This window comes from Zingiber officinale, chromosome 6A (assembly GCF_018446385.1).
Source record: "Zingiber officinale cultivar Zhangliang chromosome 6A, Zo_v1.1, whole genome shotgun sequence".
Taxonomy (NCBI): Eukaryota; Viridiplantae; Streptophyta; class Magnoliopsida; order Zingiberales; family Zingiberaceae; genus Zingiber; species Zingiber officinale.
Genome location: NC_055997.1, coordinates 11330937 through 11355978, shown reverse-complemented (window position 1 = coordinate 11355978; position 25042 = coordinate 11330937). Strand labels below are relative to the sequence as shown.

The following is a 25042-nucleotide window of genomic DNA, read 5'->3' as shown; positions in this document are numbered from 1 at the left end:
TTTTTAAGTTAATTTTATTTGAGATTAGTTGATGAACATAAAAAAAAAACTCTAAATCATTTCAAAATAAAATTATATTGCTTTTACAAGCCTATTTATTGTATTTACAACTTTAGATCTAAATACAACAACCTAAGTTTGAGAGTAATAAATTTATAAGTGAATAGAGTAAAATTTAAACTTACAAAGAAAGAAAATGTATAATTAAAAAATGAATTATTTTTAAAATTTTAGAACTTGTATACATTAAATGAATGTATAGTAAAAAATGATTTTCTTCATTATATAAAAGAAAAGTAAATTATAAAATTAGTTCTTAGTCGACCGTTGGAACGAGGAGAATATATAATGAAATAATTTTAAAAAATGGTCACGTTGAGCAACAGGGCACTCATAAAATGCATAATACTAAATTCACACAGTCAACGACGTAGTTGGGCGATTTTTAAAAATTAATGTACATCAACTTTTATTATACAAAAGTTTAATTTTTGAATTTAAGTAGTTGAATACGAACTTAAATTTAAAAATTTAGATTTTAATCTTTTCTATTTGAAATAATGCTCCGTCATTTATATTATACTCGAGTATGTTCTTTTTTAACCAAGGATTAATATTCATTTGAGTCGACATCAAGCAATGGTGGAGGAGACGATAGAGAAGGAGGTGAAGGTGAAGATGTCCTATTTAAAATAGATTTTTCTCCAATCTTTTTAATTTTCCATTAGTATAATATTTTAAAAGTATAATCGTCTAATTTATTGATTATTTTTTTCTAACAATTGAAGAATAAATAACAAACAAAATGAATAGCAAATAAATAACTAGTAAATAAAAACATGATTATATAAAAGACTAACACTATATAGCGTTGACGAAGTGATGACTGGAGCAACAAACGAAGACAGTGCTGACAATACTAGCGTGATGTAACAATAATGTGAACAGTAGTGGTAGTAACATGTGATGAAGGATTTTGAAGGTAAAATAAGGATTAGAAAAAAAAAATAAGAAGAGCATTAAAGGAGGAAAAAAGAAAACATATTAGAGAAAAAAAAAAAAAAACATACTAGAGAAGAAAAAAAATACGAGAGAGGGAAAAAATTAAACTAGATTTTTAATTGGATTTTATGAAAAAAAAAAAAGTAAAAGATTTTAAAATTTATAGTTAGGTATTATATTTTTTTAATATATAATTTTTTTTCTAAAATTTGAATGGGGCGGTCGCACACCGGCATATGTAGCTACCCCTGCAGGCAGTCGAGTAAAATGTCGAAAAATAAAAATAAATTAAAAAAAACACGGAGTACGACTTGACATGCAGCAAGACCAAGATTAAACATCTCTTCCATCAATCCTAAATAGTCTCACGTGTCAATTTTGTCTGCATAAATAATTTTGGAAAATAAAATTTCCTTTTTTTTTAAATAATAAAGTATACTTTTGTCCTGACAGGTTTTTCATTAATAACTAAATATTTGTCAATTTATCTTAATAATTTAATTTAATATATTTTGATTTGTAAGGCCATATAATTTATTATTTTATAGTAAATTAAAAAATATAAAATTTGGTTGACTACAATTAAAGCAAATTATTCATTTCAATTGTTTTATTTTTTATTTAATTTACATAATTCGTCAATTAAATTTGATTAAATCCAATGAACCTACGGCCCAAGAAGGCCCGAAACATAGAAGCCCATCAGTATTTGGACTGGATAAAAGGGCTTCAGTTTTAATATGGTATCCGAGTAAATTATTTATTTGAAAAAATGAACAAAAAATCTCATATTTCATCAAGAATTATTTTAAAATTTGATGGAAAAAAAAAAAAAACCTCTTACTTGAAAATATTGTCCAACGAAAAAAATCTCAAGATCCTTCTTGGCTATTAAAATTAAGCACCACGAAAGCAAGGTTATTTATTATACACAAGTGAAAGATAAAGAAGTAAATCACGACAACTGAAAGAATAAGTAATGATGGGGTAAGTTACACGAGGTCTAGGATAAATAAGATTAATATGCACATATCTAGTTAGGATATGGTCACAAATGGGAGTGAATGGCTAGTGCAATGCACAATGATTAATCAAATACTTGCAAGGCCATAGTCAAGGATGGAGGAAGGAAAAAGAGGTGGACTGGACTTTGGGTGTGAAAAGGATCAACTAAGGAATTTTTTTTTAAAAAAAAATAACATATAATAAATCTAACAGTGTATACCTTTTTTTACAATAGATAATAATAAAAAAGTTCTTGAGCAAGACTAGAAAAAATAATAAATCCTAATAAAGAGAAGGGGTGCAATATTAAAAGTTTCCATGATGTATTATAAAATATTACATAAAATAAAACATCAAATAATTATTAAGTGCTTCAAAATTAATAAATTAATCTTTATTTATCGCAACGATAATGTGTTCATATGTGCTCAACTAAGTCGGCTCAAAACTAATAATACACTTGATTATTACATAGCTCGTAATTTTTCGTTATGTACTTTTGGAATTCTTCTGTCAAGTCCTGATTTATCTATGCAAGAGGTGTAAGTACTCCATGGTAGTTTTGATGTGATCAACCAAGTTAAGTTAGGTCATATTGTATTTTGATATCCTTGTGTCTAAGTGTATAGGAACTTGTGATCACAAGAAGTTGAGCGAAAGACGCAGCTAGCGAGAAGGACGACATGGGAGAGATTCGACGGGCTCGGTGCGCCCGAGGGACAAGGCACTGCGGAAGAGTACGATGGCTGTAGAGAAGGAGACGCGCGACATTTCTGAGGGACGAGAAGGCAAAGTGGAAGATTGCTCGAGAAGGTCGGAAGATGAGTTCAAGTGATCCCTATTCCGGATGGCCGAAATCATCTAAGCGACCGGAAGTGGAGCAGTAGACCCGGAGGAAAAGTCAATCAGAGGTTGACTGAGCTCCGGGCGCTTGGACCCAGTCTAGGCGCCTAGTCGCGCACCTTGGTTGAGCTGGAACAACTAGGTCCGGGCGCTCGGACCTAGTCTAGGTGCCCGGATCAGAAAGTTGATCATTTTGCTAGCTGTCGCAATCCGTTGCAACGGGGATAAAAATTTTTCCTCCAAGTACCTGGAACCCTTCCAGGCGCCTCAATCATGATTATAAATACAGCCCTGATTCCAAAAACTAAAAACAATACTTGTAATCGATCCTAATTGAGTTTAACTTTGTAGTTGTGAGATTTGACTGCTGTAAGAGACTTCTCCACCTGAAAGAGACATTAATGAGCTTTCAAACGTTTTGGATTAGCAATTCCCTAATTGTAAACCAAGTAAATTGTTATACCTCTTATGCTTATCTATTAATCAATTTCTTTTTATACAAGTGTTTTATTTCCAAAGTTCCGAGAAAGATGTTTATTTTTATTGTGTAGGGCTATTCATCTCTCTCTAGCCAGCAGTTAAGGGACCAACTACCTACTGCATCCCCCTCGTCTGACCAATTACCTACTGCATCTCCCTCATCCTCAACTATAATGTTATGTAAAATTATACACGTAAGCATGATATCCTTCAAGTTACTCTTGTACCAAAATCGACAAGGACCTCTGACTATTGCTCAACAAGATTAGAGCATCCCAAATGTCTGTTCGACATCTTTTTTTGTAACATCCTATCTTTCCTTGAACTTCTTTCTCTTGGGATCCTGGGGCACAAAAAGCTCTTAACGAAGGTAGCTCATTGCGGGTATATCCCGCCCGTTAGACAGTATCCTTTTATATATTGTATGTCATTTATTGTCAAATTAATCTCTGGTACATTTCCTTGTAATACATTATTGAATAAAGGTAATTTGTTAAGTCCGTTGATATCATTACGCGACCCTGTGATCCCCAAAAATCCATTCCATATCCACAAGTTTGTCGATGTAACTGCTTCAAACACAATTGTTGGAACTCCATAATCACCTCGAGTAAACTGACATTTCCAAGTGATCGGACAATTTTTTCATTCCCAATGCATACAATCAAGGCTACCTAATATGCCAGGGAAATTGTGTCTCTGTTCATGTATTTCAAACAAACGTTAAATGTCAGTAGCATTGGGCCTTCTCAAGTATCATGCCCTAAATACGTCAATCACACATTGGCAGAAGTTTAATAAGCATTCGATGAAAGTTTTTTCAGCAACTCGTAGGTACTAATTGTAATGGTCGGCAGGGGCTCCATACGCCAATTGACGGATAGCAGCTGTATATTTTTGAAGTTGCGACAAACCTTTTTTGCCAGTTGCATCGACCCTCAACTGAAAATATTCGGAATGATTTTGCACGGCTTCAACTATGCGAAGGAATAACTCTCTTCACATGCGAAATCACCTCCGGAATACTTCACTATGAAATACCGGTGCATCAGTAAAGTAATCATTAACAAGGCGAGCATGTCCGGCTTCACGATCTCGATTCAAATACATTCTTTTATGTCTTCCACCAGAAGTACTTTGAGCTAACTCAAGTAACATTAGCATCATTTCCTTATTTGCATCATTCATCAACTCTTCTATAAAGAGTTCATTGTTCCTATTACTGCTGAAGTGATTTGGGTCATCAGAGATATTGTAACAGAGAATGAAATAAAAAAAAAAATGAAGTCAATAAAATTGTTAGAGAGAAATGAGTACAACTGATAATAAAAGTGAGAATGATAAAACGTAAGTAGTTGAAGTTTGTATTTAAAGGGAAAAAATATAACGGCTATATACAACACTAGTTATTATTTTATTAGCCGTTGAAAATAACGGCTATATAATTTCATGGGCCAGTGCCATAACAGATAATTAAAGTGAATTTAATGAAAATTAAATTACATAATTTGATAAAATACCATCATAAGATAATGCAGTTAAAAAATAACATACAAAATAAAAATATAAATCTACTCCAAACTCATTTCTTTTTAAACATTTGACAAGCATGGCTATGCATACGAAACTGCTCCTCCATCATTCCTACGATATCTTTCATGAGAATTTCATACTCACGTTGGAAGACTTCCGATTTTTTGTTTTCATTAGTAATATCCAAAGTCTCTAACTTTTGCTAATTGTTCTCTGTAAATTTTTCTAATGTTCTTTTCATCTTTTCTTTAAGATCTTTGAATATTGTAGATTTGGTTTTACCCTTCCTCTTAGACACCTTTTGGCCATTTGGACTAGTGCGGACTTCGTAGTTGCCCACATCAACACTTGTATCCAGATTAGAAGATGATGTGTATGCTCCTAATTCAGATGTCCTTGCCTTTTTTTTCTAGAACGATTGTCACTTGATTGTGGAGCGTACTTCTCGTATTTTCTGAGAATCCTCCACACATGTTCGCACTTGAAAGACTTATTCTTTTTATTACTCGTTCACTCTTCGTGTGCCTTTGTTAGTATGTTATCATCACTCCAACCACTTGTACGGTTGCTATGCCACTTATTATTGATTCCACTAAACTCGCTCACCAACCTTTGGTAGTTAAAGAAATATGATTTTACCTGCTTCAATTGTCTCTCCACAGTACTAGCAGGTCGATGTTCGTTGTACTCCTCTATGATACGTTTCCAGAAAGATTCCTCCTTCTGTGCATTGCCAATCACTAGATCGGTGCTTACAAAGATCCATGACCTTGCAAGCACCTTGTCTTCTTCTAGTGACCAAGCTATCTTCTTCTTCTTCTGATCATCATCTTCATAGTTCATCTCTATATCCTTATCGATGGTAAAGTTTTCTAGTGCTAGAGGCAATGAATGTGGCAGAAACAAAGACTTTGGTACAGAAGACGTAGAAGGATCCTTGTTGTTGTTGGCCCTTCTTTATTCATCTAAACGGAACGCGATTGCATCTGGAGGATGAAATCCATAAGGAGCGGGCGACATGAAAAATTGATTGCCCATCATCGAAATATATTCATGAGGATACATATAAACTTGAGCTCGAGAGGCATTATGAGAACGTTGTGGTATTTGAGTAATTTTGAGAGTATTGTATAGGACAAAGAGTGGAATTTTGGGAAGACGGTTTTTCTTCAATATTTGAAGAATTCAAATAATTCATAAAAGAGTTATTGTAATTTTCATCCATAAAATTACAATGATAGGAACAAAATAAAGCAAAATGCATAGATGGATTACTACCATTGATGAAAAAAATGGAACATTGTAAGACATTTTATAGGTAAACAAATAGTCATTATTTCAAAAATAGTCATTATAAAAAATGAATTATAAAAAAATTAAAGGCCAAGATTGACATGTAGTTTTTTTTAAATTTTTTTAATAAGGTATAAATCGATCCCAAGATTTTGGGATCAGTTTATAAAAAAATTATATAAACCCCACCTATGATATAGTAGGGGACCTATGATATAGTAGGGGTGGGGTTTATAATGAGGAGTTTATAGTATAAATCCTATGCTATAAATCCTCTATTACAGATATTTTAAAAGGCTTATGCAGGTCCTCAGGGTAGTGAATGTATCTTTTTTTAAAAGGCATATGCAATTACAATCCTCTTAGGACATTCACAATGAAGGTTTTTTACATCTCCTTCATGATTTTCTTCCCTACATGTCATCAAAAAGTAAGAAGCTGTGTTCAAAATATCGAACCCAGCTACTTAAATTTCTTTCTTCATTTTTAGTGGGGTCACACACAAAATCTAAAAATCCATCCATTATGAGATGCTCTTATAAAGATTTATGTTTCGTCGTATCACTGTAATATCAAAAATTAAAAACTCCTTCCTTTTAAAAAACCTCTCTCCACTATTATAAACTTCTCCAATAATTTTTTTTTAGCACCCCACTGTCAATTTACTTATTTTATTTATATTTTTCACTTATTTTTATTTATTATTTCATTTACTATATATAATATTAATTAATATTTATAATTATATTAATATTTTAAATTTTATACATTTAATAAATGCAAAAAAAATAATTCCATAAAAAACAAATGTTTAATAAAAAAATATAAATAAACAAAAAAAATAAATATATATATATATATATTAAATAGGAAAGCAGACCTTGTTGCCAGCTGCACTCATGCGTGCGTCAACCGGAGAGAATAAATCTTCTTTACAGTTTTTTTTAAGTATAATCTCGGCCTCAAAATTTCGAGAACTGTTTATAGAAAAAATTATAAATCTCGAGTTTATAATGAAGAGTTTATAGCATAAATCTTATACTTTAAATTTTTCCACTGCAGGTGCTCTAAAAGTTTCAACGACGCCCTCAAGATTATAGTCAATGGTAAAATATTCAGATTGTCACTTAAGTATCAGACCCAATTATGATGAATTTATAGAAATATTTTCTTCAGATGCTGGGCTCCTGTGATACCTGTTGATGCGAGCGCTAAAAAATTTTCGTGAAATCGAATTGATCATCTCAGGTTCAAGGTTACCTAACTTGATTAATTATTATTTATTTTTTCTAAAAGCTTCAAATGCCCTTAGTACTAACTCGCCTTTGCTTAAACTCCTAACAATATGATTATTTCGAAATCAAACTCAACTCGAACTTAACAATAAGATGGATCGAGTCCAAAGTTAAAACCCGGCCTTAAAATGTTAAGCTAAGTAAAGTTTAGAGAGTAAAAGGGAAAACTCTCCCTTAATTAATGGCGTTGCGTTTACCCTACTCCTTTTCCCTCTCCTCTCATTCTTATCAACAACCGAATGTCTCCCTTTAATTCCATTCCACCCACCCACCCCCTCTCCCTCCCCTTTCCCTTCCTTTCCTCTCCTTTCCTTTCCTATAACCATAACATTCCTCTGCATATCAACGACTCATCATTCACCCATGTCATCCTTCACGTCGTAGCAAACAGCCGCTCTCAGCATCGCCATGGCCTCCTTCCTCTGTATCCTCCTCCCCCTCCTCCTCCTCCTTCTCCTCCTCCTTTTAATTCATAAAAATGATCTCTTTTTGGCGGTTCCACCTTTTTTGCCAATAAAAATGATCTCTTTCCATTTATTTTGGATTTAATTCTTCTCCCTTGACATGTCCGCAGAAAGAAACAGAGCCGGAAACAGAGCAGGGGAAAAGTAGTCATGGGGGCGCACCTCCACCTACTGCACCTGCGCAGGGGAGAAGGGGAAGGAGGAGAGGGAGTGGGAGGGATACGAAAAGGGTGGATCGGGATACGTGTGGGGGCGGAGGGGGAGGAGCGAAGGCGGTTCGAGGTGCCGGTGGAGCACCTGAGCCACCCGCTGTTCGCGGAGCTGCTGAAGGCGGCGGAGGAGGAGTATGGCTTCCGCCACCAGGGCGCCATCACCATTCCCTGCGCCGTCGACCACTTCCGCAGCGTTCAGACCATCATCCACCGCGATTGTAACTTCCACCACCACCACAACTTCCACCTCTGTTTCCGGCCATCGCCGTAGTATTTTCCTTTTAAAAGTCTAAAGTGTTTTCTTGAGTTTCTAATCCCATATTTTCCCCTTTTATTAAAAAAAAAAATCCCTTTTACGCAATACTTTACTTCTTGCTATCTACTGAGAAATTGCTATTTTTTTTCTTAATTTTCACATTTTTTTTCTTTTTTTATCTACAAAGTAATTAGATTAATCCCTTCCAACAATAAACACATAGATAAATAAATAAACAAATGGATTTATTCATTATTGTTATATTTCGTATTTCATTAAAAGAATTGATAGATATCTCCAATTTATGAATATATGATAAATATCATTATAAAGAATAAAAAAAAAAGGCCATTAAAAATATAGTTTGGCTTCTATCTAATTTGTGTGGCATGGCGTTGCACTATTTTTACCACCACGAAAATATAAAAAGATCGAGAAATATGTATTTATATTTAATATGAGTGTATAATATAAGGCCAAAAATTGTGGCTTGTGAATTTTAATTACTTATTTAATAAAAAAACTTACTTTTTTATTTCAAAAAGAATAGGAAAAAATAATAAAAATAAAAAACAAAAACTAGTTTCCTTTTCTTATTGTTTTTGTTGTAGTCATTTGCCCTTGCTATCGAAAAGTCCACACATCATATTCCCTGCCTATTTTTCTTAAAAATATTTATTATTTCCTACTGTCGTCTAAATTAGACAAAATAATAATAATAATAATAATAATAATAATAAATTAAGATTTCCGCGTGAAGGAATAAGAACAATCGAATATACAAAACTCCCATCAATACGAAATGAAATCGTGAAAGAAAAATATATTGTATGTAATCTTACCTTACATAATCAAAAGCTATTTCCGTGTGTCAAGATATATAAGTGTAACGATGTCCCATAAACAAACTAAATTGGGAATCTACAACGACTTAGAGTGACTTTGAATTTGACTCACCTGAATCGACTGGCCAGGTGCGACATATGTCCTCAAGGATGTAGACCAAAGTTGCAAGAACCAAACAATTGGATGGTTCAAGTGATTGCCGGTCCGAAACCGGGTTGCTTGTGTCCACTGCTTCTTGTGTTTGTTGTCGAGTCCTTCCATGGAAGAAAACAACAGCTCGAACACACATTGATGGATGCTTTGTCCTTGAGTGAGCAAGATATTGAATTGGGGAGACCACAAAGAGGTCTTGCTAGGTGAATCCAACATTGGAAAAACCAGATAATTTAAGTAAATTGATCGGTTAGATATACGACAATAGAGTTGCGACAAATGGCATTCGCGTGTTGGTCAGAGTAAAATATCGCGAGGCGAACCTACCTGCAAGAATAGTTTGTTCATGATAATGATTAACAAAAGTTTCTACACTGGGCAACATCAACTTGTACAAGCAATCAGTTAGTCTGATTAGTTTAAGACTTCCACCAAGTTGCAGATCTAAAAAACAATATTTAATAGCAAGAACATATAAGTGAGAGAATTCAGTATAGATTGAATTGAATCTGATTCAAAGAAATGTGTAAGAAATAAAAACTTACTGATGAAAATTTCTCAGTAGAAGCCTTCAAATGAGTCCATTTTTAGTCTTTCTTTCATTGAAAATTTTATCTTATGTAAATTCTATACAACAAGTTATTGTGTCGTATATTAACAAATCAACACGACGGAGGAAATAAAAAAAAGGGCACATTTCAAAGTAAATGGGAGGAATCAGTGACAGTAAAACATCATCAGAAGTTGCAAAATCTACCGATGGCGTGTGTTTGCACTGCGTATGGTGACACCGTGTAAATATCGGGTGTATCCGACGAAATTAAACTTGCTATCCTCAGGTCGAATCCAGCTTTTCAGAACTGAATAAGTTGTCAGCGGAAGGTTCAATTCCTAAACAGATAGTTGAGTTACACTCTGAATGGAAGATGCAATCAATCACCGGGATAGAGAGTATAGGTAGGAGAGGATTATTATTAGTACCTGAGCTAGTTCCTTCACGGAGATAGCTCGGTTCCCCTCCTGCTCGAAGTGTTCAAAACCTGTACTAGCCATTTGTTCCCACCCATCCAGGGCCTCGAGGTGATGGGGGCTGATCGCAGCGGCACAGAATTCCGCAAAGTCCATCCTTCTATATGAGAGTGGCTCCAACTGGAGGTTAGATTGTAATCATTAATGTGTCAGTTACTGAAGAGGATGGCAATGTGGCAAGAAATGGCATTATTTATAAGCATATAAATGGGTTGAGACAAGGTAAACAATATCGAATGAAAAATATAATCCATGCTATAGAGTAAATGATGTTTTGGACATGCCACTGGTCTACACTGATTTTTATCAATGAAAACTAGCTTTAAGATTATTGCGACCCAACAGTTCACAATTGCAGCAGTACCTTATGATTTAAGTAACCATGGTAATGGTGATGCATGAAAGAAACTTAGCAACCGCAAAAACAAAATGGCAGAATGAATTCCTCACCGCGTTCAAGATATCAGTAACCTTACTCTCCTTCATCGCCTCTGTCTCGTTCTGTAATAGTGCCTGCACTAGGATGCGCATAAAGAGACAGGAGCAACTGAGCAATTATATTCAAGTTGCTTGGCAAATAAATTCAACTAGACTGACCATTCGAAAGTTGTCAAATGATACATAACCGTCCTTGTTTGGTACCAATAACTTAAACTGCAATCTTAGATAAAACAGCTGATTCTCAGTCAGGGCTTTGGCAAGTGCCTGAAAGTTGTAAAGTAACCAAAACTCATTAAACACGTTGGAGAGAGTATAGGATAATCATTTAAATTCTGTAAGATGATATAAGACAGCCTTTCAGGTTTCAGAAAAGGATTGATGAACTGACAAACACAAAAAAGAAGTATGGCAAGGAAAATTGAACCTTGGTTCTCAGAGTTGCTTCTAATGCAACATAAGTACACTACCTTAAGAACTACTTCCATCATAAGATAATGCAGTTAAAAAATAACATACAAAATAAAAATATAAATCTACTCCAAACTCATTTCTTTTTAAACATTTGACAAGCATGGCTATGTATACGAAGCTGCTCCTCCATCATTCCTACGATATCTTTCATGAGAATTTCATACTCACGTTGGAAGACTTCCGATTTTTGTTTTCATTAGTAATATCCAAAGTCTCTAACTTTTGCTAATTGTTCTCTGTAAATTTTTCTAATGTTCTTTTCATCTTTTCTTTAAGATCTTTGAATATTGTAGATTTGGTTTTACCCTTCCTCTTAGACACCTTTTGGCCATTTGGACTAGTGCGGACTTCGTAGTTGCCCACATCAACACTTGTATCCAGATTAGAAGATGATGTGTATGCTCCTAATTCAGATGTCCTTGCCTTTTTTTTCTAGAACGATTGTCACTTGATTGTGGAGCGTACTTCTCGTATTTTCTGAGAATCCTCCACACATGTTCGCACTTGAAAGACTTATTCTTTTTATTACTCGTTCACTCTTCGTGTGCCTTTGTTAGTATGTTATCATCACTCCAACCACTTGTACGGTTGCTATGCCACTTATTATTGATTCCACTAAACTCGCTCACCAACCTTTGGTAGTTAAAGAAATATGATTTTACCTGCTTCAATTGTCTCTCCACAGTACTAGCAGGTCGATGTTCGTTGTACTCCTCTATGATACGTTTCCAGAAAGATTCCTCCTTCTGTGCATTGCCAATCACTAGATCGGTGCTTACAAAGATCCATGACCTTGCAAGCACCTTGTCTTCTTCTAGTGACCAAGCTATCTTCTTCTTCTTCTGATCATCATCTTCATAGTTCATCTCTATATCCTTATCGATGGTAAAGTTTTCTAGTGCTAGAGGCAATGAATGTGGCAGAAACAAAGACTTTGGTACAGAAGACGTAGAAGGATCCTTGTTGTTGTTGGCCCTTCTTTATTCATCTAAACGGAACGCGATTGCATCTGGAGGATGAAATCCATAAGGAGCGGGCGACATGAAAAATTGATTGCCCATCATCGAAATATATTCATGAGGATACATATAAACTTGAGCTCGAGAGGCATTATGAGAACGTTGTGGTATTTGAGTAATTTTGAGAGTATTGTATAGGACAAAGAGTGGAATTTTGGGAAGACGGTTTTTCTTCAATATTTGAAGAATTCAAATAATTCATAAAAGAGTTATTGTAATTTTCATCCATAAAATTACAATGATAGGAACAAAATAAAGCAAAATGCATAGATGGATTACTACCATTGATGAAAAAAATGGAACATTGTAAGACATTTTATAGGTAAACAAATAGTCATTATTTCAAAAATAGTCATTATAAAAAATGAATTATAAAAAAATTAAAGGCCAAGATTGACATGTAGTTTTTTTTAAATTTTTTTAATAAGGTATAAATCGATCCCAAGATTTTGGGATCAGTTTATAAAAAAATTATATAAACCCCACCTATGATATAGTAGGGGACCTATGATATAGTAGGGGTGGGGTTTATAATGAGGAGTTTATAGTATAAATCCTATGCTATAAATCCTCTATTACAGATATTTTAAAAGGCTTATGCAGGTCCTCAGGGCGTAGCGCAGACGGTGGGTGCATGGTATCTCTGACGTAATGGCCAGGGGTCGATTCTCAGGAACTGACGACCTGGGGTTTACCCCACCATGCGCCTATGACCTGTGTACCTGCATGAACCTCCCTCCATATCCGTGAGGCTGACACTAAGGGGACCGCTAAGATAGTGAATGTATCTTTTTTTAAAAGGCATATGCAATTACAATCCTCTTAGGACATTCACAATGAAGGTTTTTTACATCTCCTTCATGATTTTCTTCCCTACATGTCATCAAAAAGTAAGAAGCTGTGTTCAAAATATCGAACCCAGCTACTTAAATTTCTTTCTTCATTTTTAGTGGGGTCACACACAAAATCTAAAAATCCATCCATTATGAGATGCTCTTATAAAGATTTATGTTTCGTCGTATCACTGTAATATCAAAAATTAAAAACTCCTTCCTTTTAAAAAACCTCTCTCCACTATTATAAACTTCTCCAATAATTTTTTTTTAGCACCCCACTGTCAATTTACTTATTTTATTTATATTTTTCACTTATTTTTATTTATTATTTCATTTACTATATATAATATTAATTAATATTTATAATTATATTAATATTTTAAATTTTATACATTTAATAAATGCAAAAAAAATAATTCCATAAAAAACAAATGTTTAATAAAAAAATATAAATAAACAAAAAAAATAAATATATATATATATATATTAAATAGGAAAGCAGACCTTGTTGCCAGCTGCACTCATGCGTGCGTCAACCGGAGAGAATAAATCTTCTTTACAGTTTTTTTTAAGTATAATCTCGGCCTCAAAATTTCGAGAACTGTTTATAGAAAAAATTATAAATCTCGAGTTTATAATGAAGAGTTTATAGCATAAATCTTATACTTTAAATTTTTCCACTGCAGGTGCTCTAAAAGTTTCAACGACGCCCTCAAGATTATAGTCAATGGTAAAATATTCAGATTGTCACTTAAGTATCAGACCCAATTATGATGAATTTATAGAAATATTTTCTTCAGATGCTGGGCTCCTGTGATACCTGTTGATGCGAGCGCTAAAAAATTTTCGTGAAATCGAATTGATCATCTCAGGTTCAAGGTTACCTAACTTGATTAATTATTATTTATTTTTTCTAAAAGCTTCAAATGCCCTTAGTACTAACTCGCCTTTGCTTAAACTCCTAACAATATGATTATTTCGAAATCAAACTCAACTCGAACTTAACAATAAGATGGATCGAGTCCAAAGTTAAAACCCGGCCTTAAAATGTTAAGCTAAGTAAAGTTTAGAGAGTAAAAGGGAAAACTCTCCCTTAATTAATGGCGTTGCGTTTACCCTACTCCTTTTCCCTCTCCTCTCATTCTTATCAACAACCGAATGTCTCCCTTTAATTCCATTCCACCCACCCACCCCCTCTCCCTCCCCTTTCCCTTCCTTTCCTCTCCTTTCCTTTCCTATAACCATAACATTCCTCTGCATATCAACGACTCATCATTCACCCATGTCATCCTTCACGTCGTAGCAAACAGCCGCTCTCAGCATCGCCATGGCCTCCTTCCTCTGTATCCTCCTCCCCCTCCTCCTCCTCCTTCTCCTCCTCCTTTTAATTCATAAAAATGATCTCTTTTTGGCGGTTCCACCTTTTTTGCCAATAAAAATGATCTCTTTCCATTTATTTTGGATTTAATTCTTCTCCCTTGACATGTCCGCAGAAAGAAACAGAGCCGGAAACAGAGCAGGGGAAAAGTAGTCATGGGGGCGCACCTCCACCTACTGCACCTGCGCAGGGGAGAAGGGGAAGGAGGAGAGGGAGTGGGAGGGATACGAAAAGGGTGGATCGGGATACGTGTGGGGGCGGAGGGGGAGGAGCGAAGGCGGTTCGAGGTGCCGGTGGAGCACCTGAGCCACCCGCTGTTCGCGGAGCTGCTGAAGGCGGCGGAGGAGGAGTATGGCTTCCGCCACCAGGGCGCCATCACCATTCCCTGCGCCGTCGACCACTTCCGCAGCGTTCAGACCATCATCCACCGCGATTGTAACTTCCACCACCACCACAACTTCCACCTCTGTTTCCGGCCATCGCCGTAGTATTTTCCTTTTAAAAGTCTAAAGTGTTTTCTTGAGTTTCTAATCCCATATTTTCCCCTTTTATTAAAAAAAAAAATCCCTTTTACGCAATACTTTACTTCTTGCTATCTACTGAGAAATTGCTATTTTTTTTCTTAATTTTCACATTTTTTTTCTTTTTTTATCTACAAAGTAATTAGATTAATCCCTTCCAACAATAAACACATAGATAAATAAATAAACAAATGGATTTATTCATTATTGTTATATTTCGTATTTCATTAAAAGAATTGATAGATATCTCCAATTTATGAATATATGATAAATATCATTATAAAGAATAAAAAAAAAAGGCCATTAAAAATATAGTTTGGCTTCTATCTAATTTGTGTGGCATGGCGTTGCACTATTTTTACCACCACGAAAATATAAAAAGATCGAGAAATATGTATTTATATTTAATATGAGTGTATAATATAAGGCCAAAAATTGTGGCTTGTGAATTTTAATTACTTATTTAATAAAAAAACTTACTTTTTTATTTCAAAAAGAATAGGAAAAAATAATAAAAATAAAAAACAAAAACTAGTTTCCTTTTCTTATTGTTTTTGTTGTAGTCATTTGCCCTTGCTATCGAAAAGTCCACACATCATATTCCCTGCCTATTTTTCTTAAAAATATTTATTATTTCCTACTGTCGTCTAAATTAGACAAAATAATAATAATAATAATAATAATAATAATAAATTAAGATTTCCGCGTGAAGGAATAAGAACAATCGAATATACAAAACTCCCATCAATACGAAATGAAATCGTGAAAGAAAAATATATTGTATGTAATCTTACCTTACATAATCAAAAGCTATTTCCGTGTGTCAAGATATATAAGTGTAACGATGTCCCATAAACAAACTAAATTGGGAATCTACAACGACTTAGAGTGACTTTGAATTTGACTCACCTGAATCGACTGGCCAGGTGCGACATATGTCCTCAAGGATGTAGACCAAAGTTGCAAGAACCAAACAATTGGATGGTTCAAGTGATTGCCGGTCCGAAACCGGGTTGCTTGTGTCCACTGCTTCTTGTGTTTGTTGTCGAGTCCTTCCATGGAAGAAAACAACAGCTCGAACACACATTGATGGATGCTTTGTCCTTGAGTGAGCAAGATATTGAATTGGGGAGACCACAAAGAGGTCTTGCTAGGTGAATCCAACATTGGAAAACCAGAGAATTTAAGTAAATTGATCGGTTAGATATACGACAATAGAGTTGTGACAAATGGCATTCGCGTGTTGGTCGGAGTAAAATATCGCGAGGCGAACCTACCTGCAAGCATAGTTTGTTCATGATAATGATTAACAAAAGTTTCTACACTAGGCAACATCAACTTGTACAAGCAATCAGTTAGTCTGATTAGTTTAAGACTTCCACCAAGTTGCAGATCTAAAAAACAATATTTGCTAGCAAGAACATATAAGTGAGAGACTTCAGTATAGATTGAATTGAATCTGATTCAAAGAAATGTGTAAGAAATAAAAGCTTACTGATGAAAATTTCTCAGTAGAAGCCTTCAAATGAGTCCATTTTTAGTCTTTCTTTCATTGAACATTTTATCTTATGTAAATTCTATACAACGAGTGATTGTGTCGTATATTAACAAATAAACACTACAGAGGAAATAAAAAAAGGGCACATTTCAAAGTAAAAGGGAGGAATCAGTGACAGTAAAACATCATCAGAAGTTGCAAAATCTACCGATGGTGTGTGTTTGCACTACGTATGGTGACACCGTGTAAATATCGGGTGTATCCGATGAAATTAAACTTGCTATCCTCGGGTCGAATCCAGCTTTTCAGAACTGAATAAGTTGTCAGCGGAAGGTTCAATTCCTAAACAGATAGTTGAGTTACACTCTGAATGGAAGATGCAATCAATCACTGGGATAGAGAGTATAGGTAGGAGAGGATCATTATTAGTACCTGAGCTAGTTCCTTCACGGAGATAGCTCGGTTCCCCTCCTGCTCGAAGTGCTCAAAACCTGTACTAGCCATTTGTTCCCACCCATCAAGGGCCTCGAGGTGATGGGGGCTGATTGCAGCGGCACAGAATTCCGCAAAGTCCATCCTTCTATATGAGAGTGGCTCCAACTGGAGGTTAGATTGTAATCATTAATGTGTCAGTTACTGAAGAGGATGACAATGTGGCAAGAAATGGCATTATTTATAAGCATATAAATGGGTTGAGACAAGGTAAACAATATCGAATGAAAAATATAATCCATGCTATAGAGTAAATGATATTTTGGACATGTCACTGGTCTACACTGATTTTTATCAATGAAAACTAGCTTTAAGATTATTGCGACCAAACAGTTCACAATTGCAGCAGTACCTTATGAATTAAGAAACCATGGTAATGGTGATGCATGAAAGAAACTTAGACAACCGCAAAAACAAAATGGCAGAATGAATTCCTCACCGCGTTCAAGATATCAGTAACCTTACTCTCCTTCATCGCTTCTGTCTCGTTCTGTAATAGTGCCTGCACTAGGATACGCATAGAAGAGACAGGAGCAACTGAGCAATTATATTCAAGTTGCTTGGCAAATAAATTCAACTAGACTGACCATTCGAAAGTTGTCAAATGATACATAACCGTCCTTGTTTGGTACCAATAACTTAAACTGCAATCTTAGATAAAACAGCTGATTCTCAGTCAGGGCTTTGGCAAGTGCCTGAAAGTTGTAAAGTAACCAAAACTCATTAAACACGTTGGAGAGAGTATAGGATAATCATTTAAATTCTGTAAGATGATATAAGACAGCCTTTCAGGTTTCAGAAAAGGATTGATGAACTGACAAGTGACCAACACAAAAAAGAAGTATGGCAAGGAAAATTGAACCTTGGTTCTCAGAGTTGCTTCTAATGCAACATAAGTACACTACCTTAAGAACTACTTCCCAACCTGCAATCTTAACGCATTGTAAATTTGATTAGAACAGTACACCATTTGCCATAGGATGTATGCCCAAATTGAATAAGATGGGCACGCTGTAGACCCAAGTACCACTTTTGTGTTTGTGGTACTATTGCCTTGAGATATGGTAGAAAAAAAAAACATTTTCATTTTTTTAACAATCAAATTTTAAATTATATTCCTAATTGGGAGATATTGATAAAAAAATGAAAGTCAAATTGAATCATTACCGACATGTAATAGACTAAAATGTGTTATTTGCTAACATGACTTTGTTCTGTGTTCATTCATTTTTACCACATTACTCGCGAAAGCATAGTAGCTATTGAAAATAGAGAAAGATGATATCATAAATTCTATATAGTTACTTCCTTCACTCTATATAAAGCAAATGAACAAGCAAAGGAGAACCTTATTGAGTCATTAGTTCTTATCAAAACATACCTTCAATGCAGCACGTCTTAAAGGTGTGGCACGGAGATATGACTTCACTAGCTTGAATATTAGTATATCTAAAGGAATTTGGCAGTGCTCATCTCGCAACCAAGTGTGTGCTATCACCAGAAAAGAAGAATCAAGTTTTCAGATAGCAACTGTAGTCATATAGCCCAATCATCATGATAAGCATAAATAAGTAAATAAAAAACAGTTTAAAAGCTATAAATATAAGTTAAACAAACGATTAATTTAATATCTAAGAAAATGATAGGTGTTAAATATGGGAAGTATAAAATAGTTATTCTAGAGCTCCATATGCGAAAAGGATAAGGATACCTAGTGGTGGAAACTTACTCAAAGATTGAGCAGCTGTCATTCTTTTTCTATAATCCTTGTTCAGAAGTCTTTTAACAAAATCCTTGGCTTCTGGAGATACATCAGGCCAAGGTAAATCCGTAAAGTTTGGATCAGCTTTCAACACAGCACGGAAAATTCCTGACTCCGTCCGTGCCCAAAAAGGTCTACTGCCACATAACAAGATATATGTTATAATACCAATACTCCAAATATCTGCCTCTGTGCTATATGATCTATGTAGAACTTCAGGGGCAACATAGTATGCACTTCCCACAATATCATTTAGTCTTTCATCTGCACATTATAAAGAACTTGTACATGAGCATCAAGAGTCACGTGATGAAAAAGAATAGGGTATGGCGAAACAAGAATGTCTACTAGAGGTACAAGATTGGGCTGAGGGCAAACATACTAACTACTAAGAGAAACAAGTAGGCCAATGGATTTATTCATCATCTGGCCTGAAGAATCTTGTTGAAGATAAACTTCATAACATGTGAACATATTTATTCTACAAGATATGTGAGAAGTTTATTTATATAAAACTGATGACTGAGTTAATATCATGGGTGAACTAGTAATTGAAACATCTGACAGCATAGCATAAAAACAACTAATCAAACAACCACTCAAAAACATTTGAGTGCCAAACAAAACCACCCTGCAAGGGTGGTTAAGTGCAATACACCTAAAAAGAGAGAGTTTTTTTTTACGCAGTCCTGCTTTACTTGAAGGCTGATAAAACTGCAATAATGAGAAGTTTTAGACATCGCCATTCTGGCTAAAGATTGACCTTTAGATTGCATGATGTAAATATCATATGGTGGTGAATGTGGATTATTGGGAAACCTGTCTCTGTATCCTTGGTTTCAATCATAAGCACCCATCCAAATGTAGGACAACTGGAGGGATGCAATGCAAAAGAGAGAGCTGACGCGCTCACTAAACCCATTCCTAAGGCCAGTAATCTCAGATCAAACACAAACCACTCTTGAAAATGAAATCACAATGAATATGACCAAATGACTGGATGTAGCCTCCAACCACTAACATTGTGTGGAGAAAACTGAACAACCTATTACATAATCGTGAGACTACAAAGTATGCAACCACAAAGTGTGTTTGTAATAAATAAAATAGCAGTCCTAATAAAGGATAGTATGTAAAATTTGACATGACTGTTTGAAGATGCTGAGTATTTTGTAGTCAAAGTCATAACTGCAATCTGAAATGTAAGAACACAATTATCAAGTTGGAAAAAGTCTCCAAATAGTTGGGAAAAATATGGCTTGATGATGGTAATGATTTATCAGGTTGATAGAGTACCAAGTCAATACAAAACAACAACAACCAAGATTATCCCAATAGATGAGGTAGGTTATATGGATCCTCCTACGTCATTAGGCTCTATCCCCTACTATATCATCATTTATATTTAAATAAATTTTACTAGGTCAATGAGATTCAAAATTTAAGCATGCATTTACCGGGTCGACAAGGTACTAACTGTATGTGATCCATATCGAGTTCTCTGACTGAGTAATCTATTAAAAATTGATTTTTGAAAATTAAGTGTCGCTAGTAAGGAATCATGTGTTATAGATCTTAAATTTCATGATTCTTAGCTCTTACACTTAACTGCACTGTTCATTTAGTTGAAATTCTGCTTTCCTACTGCAGAATACTTCTTATCTTGGTGTTATGATTAAACTTGAGATTTTATCCTTCCCCATTATGTATTAGTGTCTCTTGAATTAAGGTTATCAATGAATGTGTATTTCAAGCAATTATCTGATCCTATGAGTTTCTTAGAGCTGATGGGTACTAGAAATTGTTACAATACAATTTGAAGTATAATTGAAGAGTGATAAGATCAAATAAAATATGAATCTTGCGAAGTAGCAAAGTTAAAATTGGAGTGTCACGCCTAGAAATATGATAAACCACATTGGAAACTCTTTACTTGAATCCAAGTCCTCAAAATCATTTGTTACTCTTGATCAATCAATTTTTGCCAAACTTTAATAGATTCTTGTTAATGCAACAATTCTTACATGATCTTTACATCACATAATAAAAGCGGAAAAGGGGAAATTCTATGCTCACCATAATAAAAAATTGTAAAATCCCTTAAATAATATTAAGAAAATAGTAGGTTGAATGCTACTTTTAGAAATCTTCAGTGAAAAGGGTAAGAAGATCACCAGGAAAGCAACAACAACAAAATAGCAGAATATCTTCATGTTTAATGCCACTGAGTTAATAAGAAAGTATGCCGACTCAATGAGACATGTGAGTAGACAATGCTCACCTGGTTTAACAAAATCAGAAAGGCCAAAATCAATCAACTTCATCTGAGAATTTTCATCTTTGTTGGCGAAAAGAAAATTCTGTTATTAAATACAAAGAAGAAATATTAACAGGAGTTATGAATATGTTGGAAAAGAAATAAGTAACAGTGATCTCTACAATGCTCCTGTAAAATCAGAGATGTACAATATCAAGCAGAGATGTATAATAATATCAAGTCTATATATACAATCTAAGGTCTCTATGATACAAACCTCTGGCTTTAAATCACGATGCACAACACCTTGAAGATGACAAAAGGCAACTACTCTCAGTATCTGAATAACTATAGCTTTTGCATCCTCCTCTGTATACCTTCCACCTCTTGAGAGCAAAAGGAAAAAGAATAAATAAGTGATACTTTCCAAATTCAAAGAATCAAATATGACCAAACATTTTTACCTCGATAAAATTCTTTCTAATAATTCACCACCCTCACATAATCTGCAAAAAGGAGAAACCTACTGTTGAGTTCCTAAATTACAAAAATTATTTAAAAAAAAAAATGCACTGCCCCATAAGCTAGATATAGTGTTCTTTTCTATTGTATGGGGAATGTTTTATTATGTTTTTTAATCAGGATACAAAGTGATATATAAAGATGCATACAGGTAGGATAACTACAGGCAAAAAGATTTGAATAAAGTGATTCCATCTAGCAACATGAAACAAATATCAAAATGTAGAAGCACTTTTATTCATTGTTCAACTAACAAAAGTTAATTGAGACATACTCCATGACTACGTAGACGTTAAGTGCATCCTCACATGCATCATGAAACTTGACAAGATTTTTATGGCTGGACAAAGCTTTTAGAATTGTGACCTCCCTACGAACATCTTCAATTGATATTGGAGTTGTCATCTGTAATAATAAAAAAAAAGTTGTTGAAGTTTTCAAAACATCCATTCCAATGTTAAAATTCAGTGCCTATAATATTGTACTGATCTGAAAATTGTAATTCAGTCACCCTAATTTCAAATGCACCTAAACCTTAGTTCATAGCCAACCCAGCAAATATAGAAAGTCAATATAAGGTTTGAATGCCTATAGTTATTAATCAATGTGTGAGGAACTAATGTTCCAGAATTGAAGTTTCACTGAATGAAGTAGAAACTAAAAATAAGAAGCCCCTCAAAAGATGTATACTAGTCAACATGACAAGAATAACACTTAGATGCAAGTTAAAATCTCAAGTCAAGAGTCTTTAAATGGAACAATACTATTTCAGTATTGTACCAACATTCTGATATACAACGCCAGTAGTAAATTGAAGGCGAAAGGAGGAAAGAGATGAAATTATACAGTTAAACTTTAATATTTGCTTTCCATCTGAAATGCTATGTCTTTGACATTATCTTGTATGGAGATAAATTTCAAATAAAAAAATATCATTTTCTTAATTTTGCATGTCAAGGGGTGTAGAATGTTGGGATGAAATGAAACTCATTGATATGATTAATACAACAACATAGGAGGCATTGTCTTGGCACCGAATCAAGTTTCAGTAATTTATTGGAATTATACGTTTCATCATTTTGACTAGCACAGGAAGAGATTTCAAACCATGTTAAATGTGCTCAATTCAACAAACATGAAGTGTCGGCTCTCTTGTGTTAGTTTGGTTCTAAGAGACATGTAAAATCTGATAAAAATTTGGAAACATTGCTCATAGATTCCATTTTGAGCAACCAGATTTTCGAGTGCATGTGCCTGGCAAACTAATATGTTGGCTTATCTTAGCATTCATATAGGTGGGGAAAACACAGGAATACCAGATGAAGCAGTGGTGGAGTAAAATGCACACCATGACAAGACATTAACTTCTCTGTGTTTTGTCAAGGCACAGTGCTTTACAAGTCTCATACAGTATAAGAATCTTCAGTTAAGTAATTTACAAAGAAGTGAAAATTGCAGCCAAATCCAAACCATCAGTTTCTTAAATTAGAGATTGGAACTACAACTTGAAGAGCAAGAGGCAAAGATGTCGACTGTTCCTATGTGAAAGCTAGTAATTGAGACTCAGTTCGTTTAAATGTGGGCAAAAAGGCATACAATACCTTTCTATTCTTACTTGGTAAAGGAACCCAAATGAAAGATTTATTGATAAAAATAAGAGCTTCTATGTGCCCCAAGAGCAAGCTCCTCGTTGACTCTTGCCATGGAGTGCATAGTTTTAATGTCACGCGGTAAAGAAAAATTATTTACACCTTGTGTTCCACAACACATCGCCGAAGAAATTGATGTTAAAAATTAAGGTAAAACCATACCAAAAAAAAAATTCAAGGTGTTGAAATTTACTATTCGTGAAACGATCAACTCGTCAAAAAAAAAAAAAAACACCTTTTGCATACAAACGCACCTTAGCTTTGGATATAATCTTGACGGCGACAATCTGACCCTTGATCTCCCCTCTCTTGACCGTAGCCGAGCACGTGTGCCCAAAGTGTCCCCTTCCGACCTCCTTCCCAAGCTCATACTTCGCCCCGAAGTTCTTCCCATACCCGAAATTCTTATCCAGAGGCGCTTCCTCTTGTCCCGTCTCATCCTCTGGGATCGGCCCCTCCTTCGGCCTCCGCGGGCCCAGCCGCTTCACGAGGGCGGCCCTTATGTGCTTCGCTGGCGACGGCGGCGGGAAAGGCCGCAGGAACCTCCGCGGGGTGGACCTAGTGGGGGAAGGCGAAACACCTGCGGGAAGCGGACTGGCGGGCCCGTGCGGGTAAGGGCTGGGCCAGGCGGAAGGCGCAGTACTGGTCAAGGAGTGAGAAGGGGTGGTGGCGCCCGTCCGACTCTTTCGAGCCGGGGTCGAGTGCGCAGGACTACCAGCTACTTGTCCGCCCTTTCCATGGCTCCGGTTGCCGGCGTCGCCATCTTCGAGGACAGAGACGTTCTTGCCGTAGCATACCCCCATAGAGCTCCTCCCTCCTTGCTTCCTCTTCTTCCAACCTCCTCTTCTCGCTCGATTAGGCCTTCGACCGATCGAGGATGAAGGGGAAGAGAAAGAGAGTCAGGTCAAAGCGGCGGCACCGCGGCAGCTGAACAAGAAGAGAAAGGTCGTGGCATTAATTAAATGACCTCGCGGCGGGGACCCAAACGGTAATATTACATCTTAAAGGGTCCCAACCGTAAGAAAACGAAAAAGTTTGCGCCAAGGCGGCGAAGAAAAAGTTTCGCACCTTTTCCAAATTATTTTTACATCTGCTATCGGTCGAGGATCAGGCAACAGCCTTTGAATAACACACTCGAACGGTCAGAGTAACACGTGTTGAGCTACGAAGGCAACCAAATTGTCTTCGGTGAAACGAACGGAACAGTTTCCGGACGTGCCCGTGCCTTCGTAACGTGGGGAGAGTGAACCCCATAAAAATAATATAATTTATATTTAGGAATAGAAATGAAATTTAGAAAATTCAAACTAAATTTTATATTATTCAATTTATTAAAAACTAAACCAACTGAAAATTAATTAAATTGCTAAAATAGTTATTTAAACTTAGCTTCTGTTTTTTTTAACTTGAGCTTATTAAAGCTTAACTTGAATTTAGTTGATTAGATTATTAGTAAACTCTTGTTTTGGTCTTGAGATAGTAGTAATATCTTAAACACACAAACTCTAGTTACAATATCGTGTATTGTAGCTTCAATCAAACACATAGGAAGTACTGAAGCTTTGATGTCATATTTGGATCAATGAAGTTTGAATCATCATTGTGCTCTTCTTCCACTCTCGCTCCTTCCTTAGAAAATCTATCAGTCTCTCCGTATCATAGTCGCAAACTCCAACTACAAACAAATCGCATGCTTCGACATGGCTTCCATGACTTGCAAACCCCCTCCACCATGAGCATGGAACATCGAGAAACGCCTTGAGCTCCAAGTGGCCATGGCCCTGA

At 35.4% G+C, this 25042-nt stretch overlaps 3 protein-coding genes across 5 annotated transcripts; 2 read left to right on the top strand and 1 right to left on the bottom strand.

The window, feature by feature from the left end:
• The first annotated feature begins 7703 nt into the window (after nucleotides 1–7703).
• Nucleotides 7704–8441, top strand: LOC121993725 (auxin-responsive protein SAUR32-like). Its single transcript, XM_042548070.1, has 2 exons — nucleotides 7704–7875; nucleotides 8026–8441. Exon 2 carries the CDS (start codon nucleotides 8066–8068, stop codon nucleotides 8396–8398), a length of 333 nt encoding a protein of 110 aa, XP_042404004.1. The 5' UTR covers nucleotides 7704–7875; nucleotides 8026–8065; the 3' UTR covers nucleotides 8399–8441.
• Nucleotides 8442–9944: 1503 nt separating this feature from the next.
• Nucleotides 9945–24225, bottom strand: LOC121995806 (CDPK-related kinase 3-like). 3 transcript variants are annotated; one of them, XM_042549584.1, is made up of 12 exons: nucleotides 23512–24225; nucleotides 21883–22013; nucleotides 21551–21592; nucleotides 21364–21472; nucleotides 21111–21189; nucleotides 18797–19093; nucleotides 18449–18558; nucleotides 17655–17762; nucleotides 17507–17569; nucleotides 17008–17175; nucleotides 16784–16917; nucleotides 15833–16354 (listed from the first exon to the last, which is right to left on the bottom strand). In XM_042549584.1, exons 1-12 carry the CDS (start codon nucleotides 24058–24060, stop codon nucleotides 16351–16353), a joined length of 1794 nt encoding a protein of 597 aa, XP_042405518.1. In that variant the 5' UTR covers nucleotides 24061–24225; the 3' UTR covers nucleotides 15833–16350. The 3 variants fall into 3 exon arrangements, with proteins under 3 accessions (XP_042405520.1, XP_042405518.1, XP_042405519.1); XM_042549586.1 differs by lacking the exons at nucleotides 15833–16354; nucleotides 16784–16917 and adding an exon at nucleotides 9945–10273; XM_042549585.1 differs by lacking the exons at nucleotides 15833–16354; nucleotides 16784–16917 and having other exon boundaries at nucleotides 17033–17175; nucleotides 17507–17574.
• On the top strand, nucleotides 14350–15087 carry LOC121995808 (auxin-responsive protein SAUR32-like). The gene is made up of 2 exons (XM_042549587.1): nucleotides 14350–14521; nucleotides 14672–15087. The coding sequence occupies exon 2, from the start codon at nucleotides 14712–14714 to the stop codon at nucleotides 15042–15044; it is 333 nt and encodes a 110-aa protein (XP_042405521.1). The 5' UTR covers nucleotides 14350–14521; nucleotides 14672–14711; the 3' UTR covers nucleotides 15045–15087.
• Nucleotides 24226–25042: the final 817 nt, after the last annotated feature.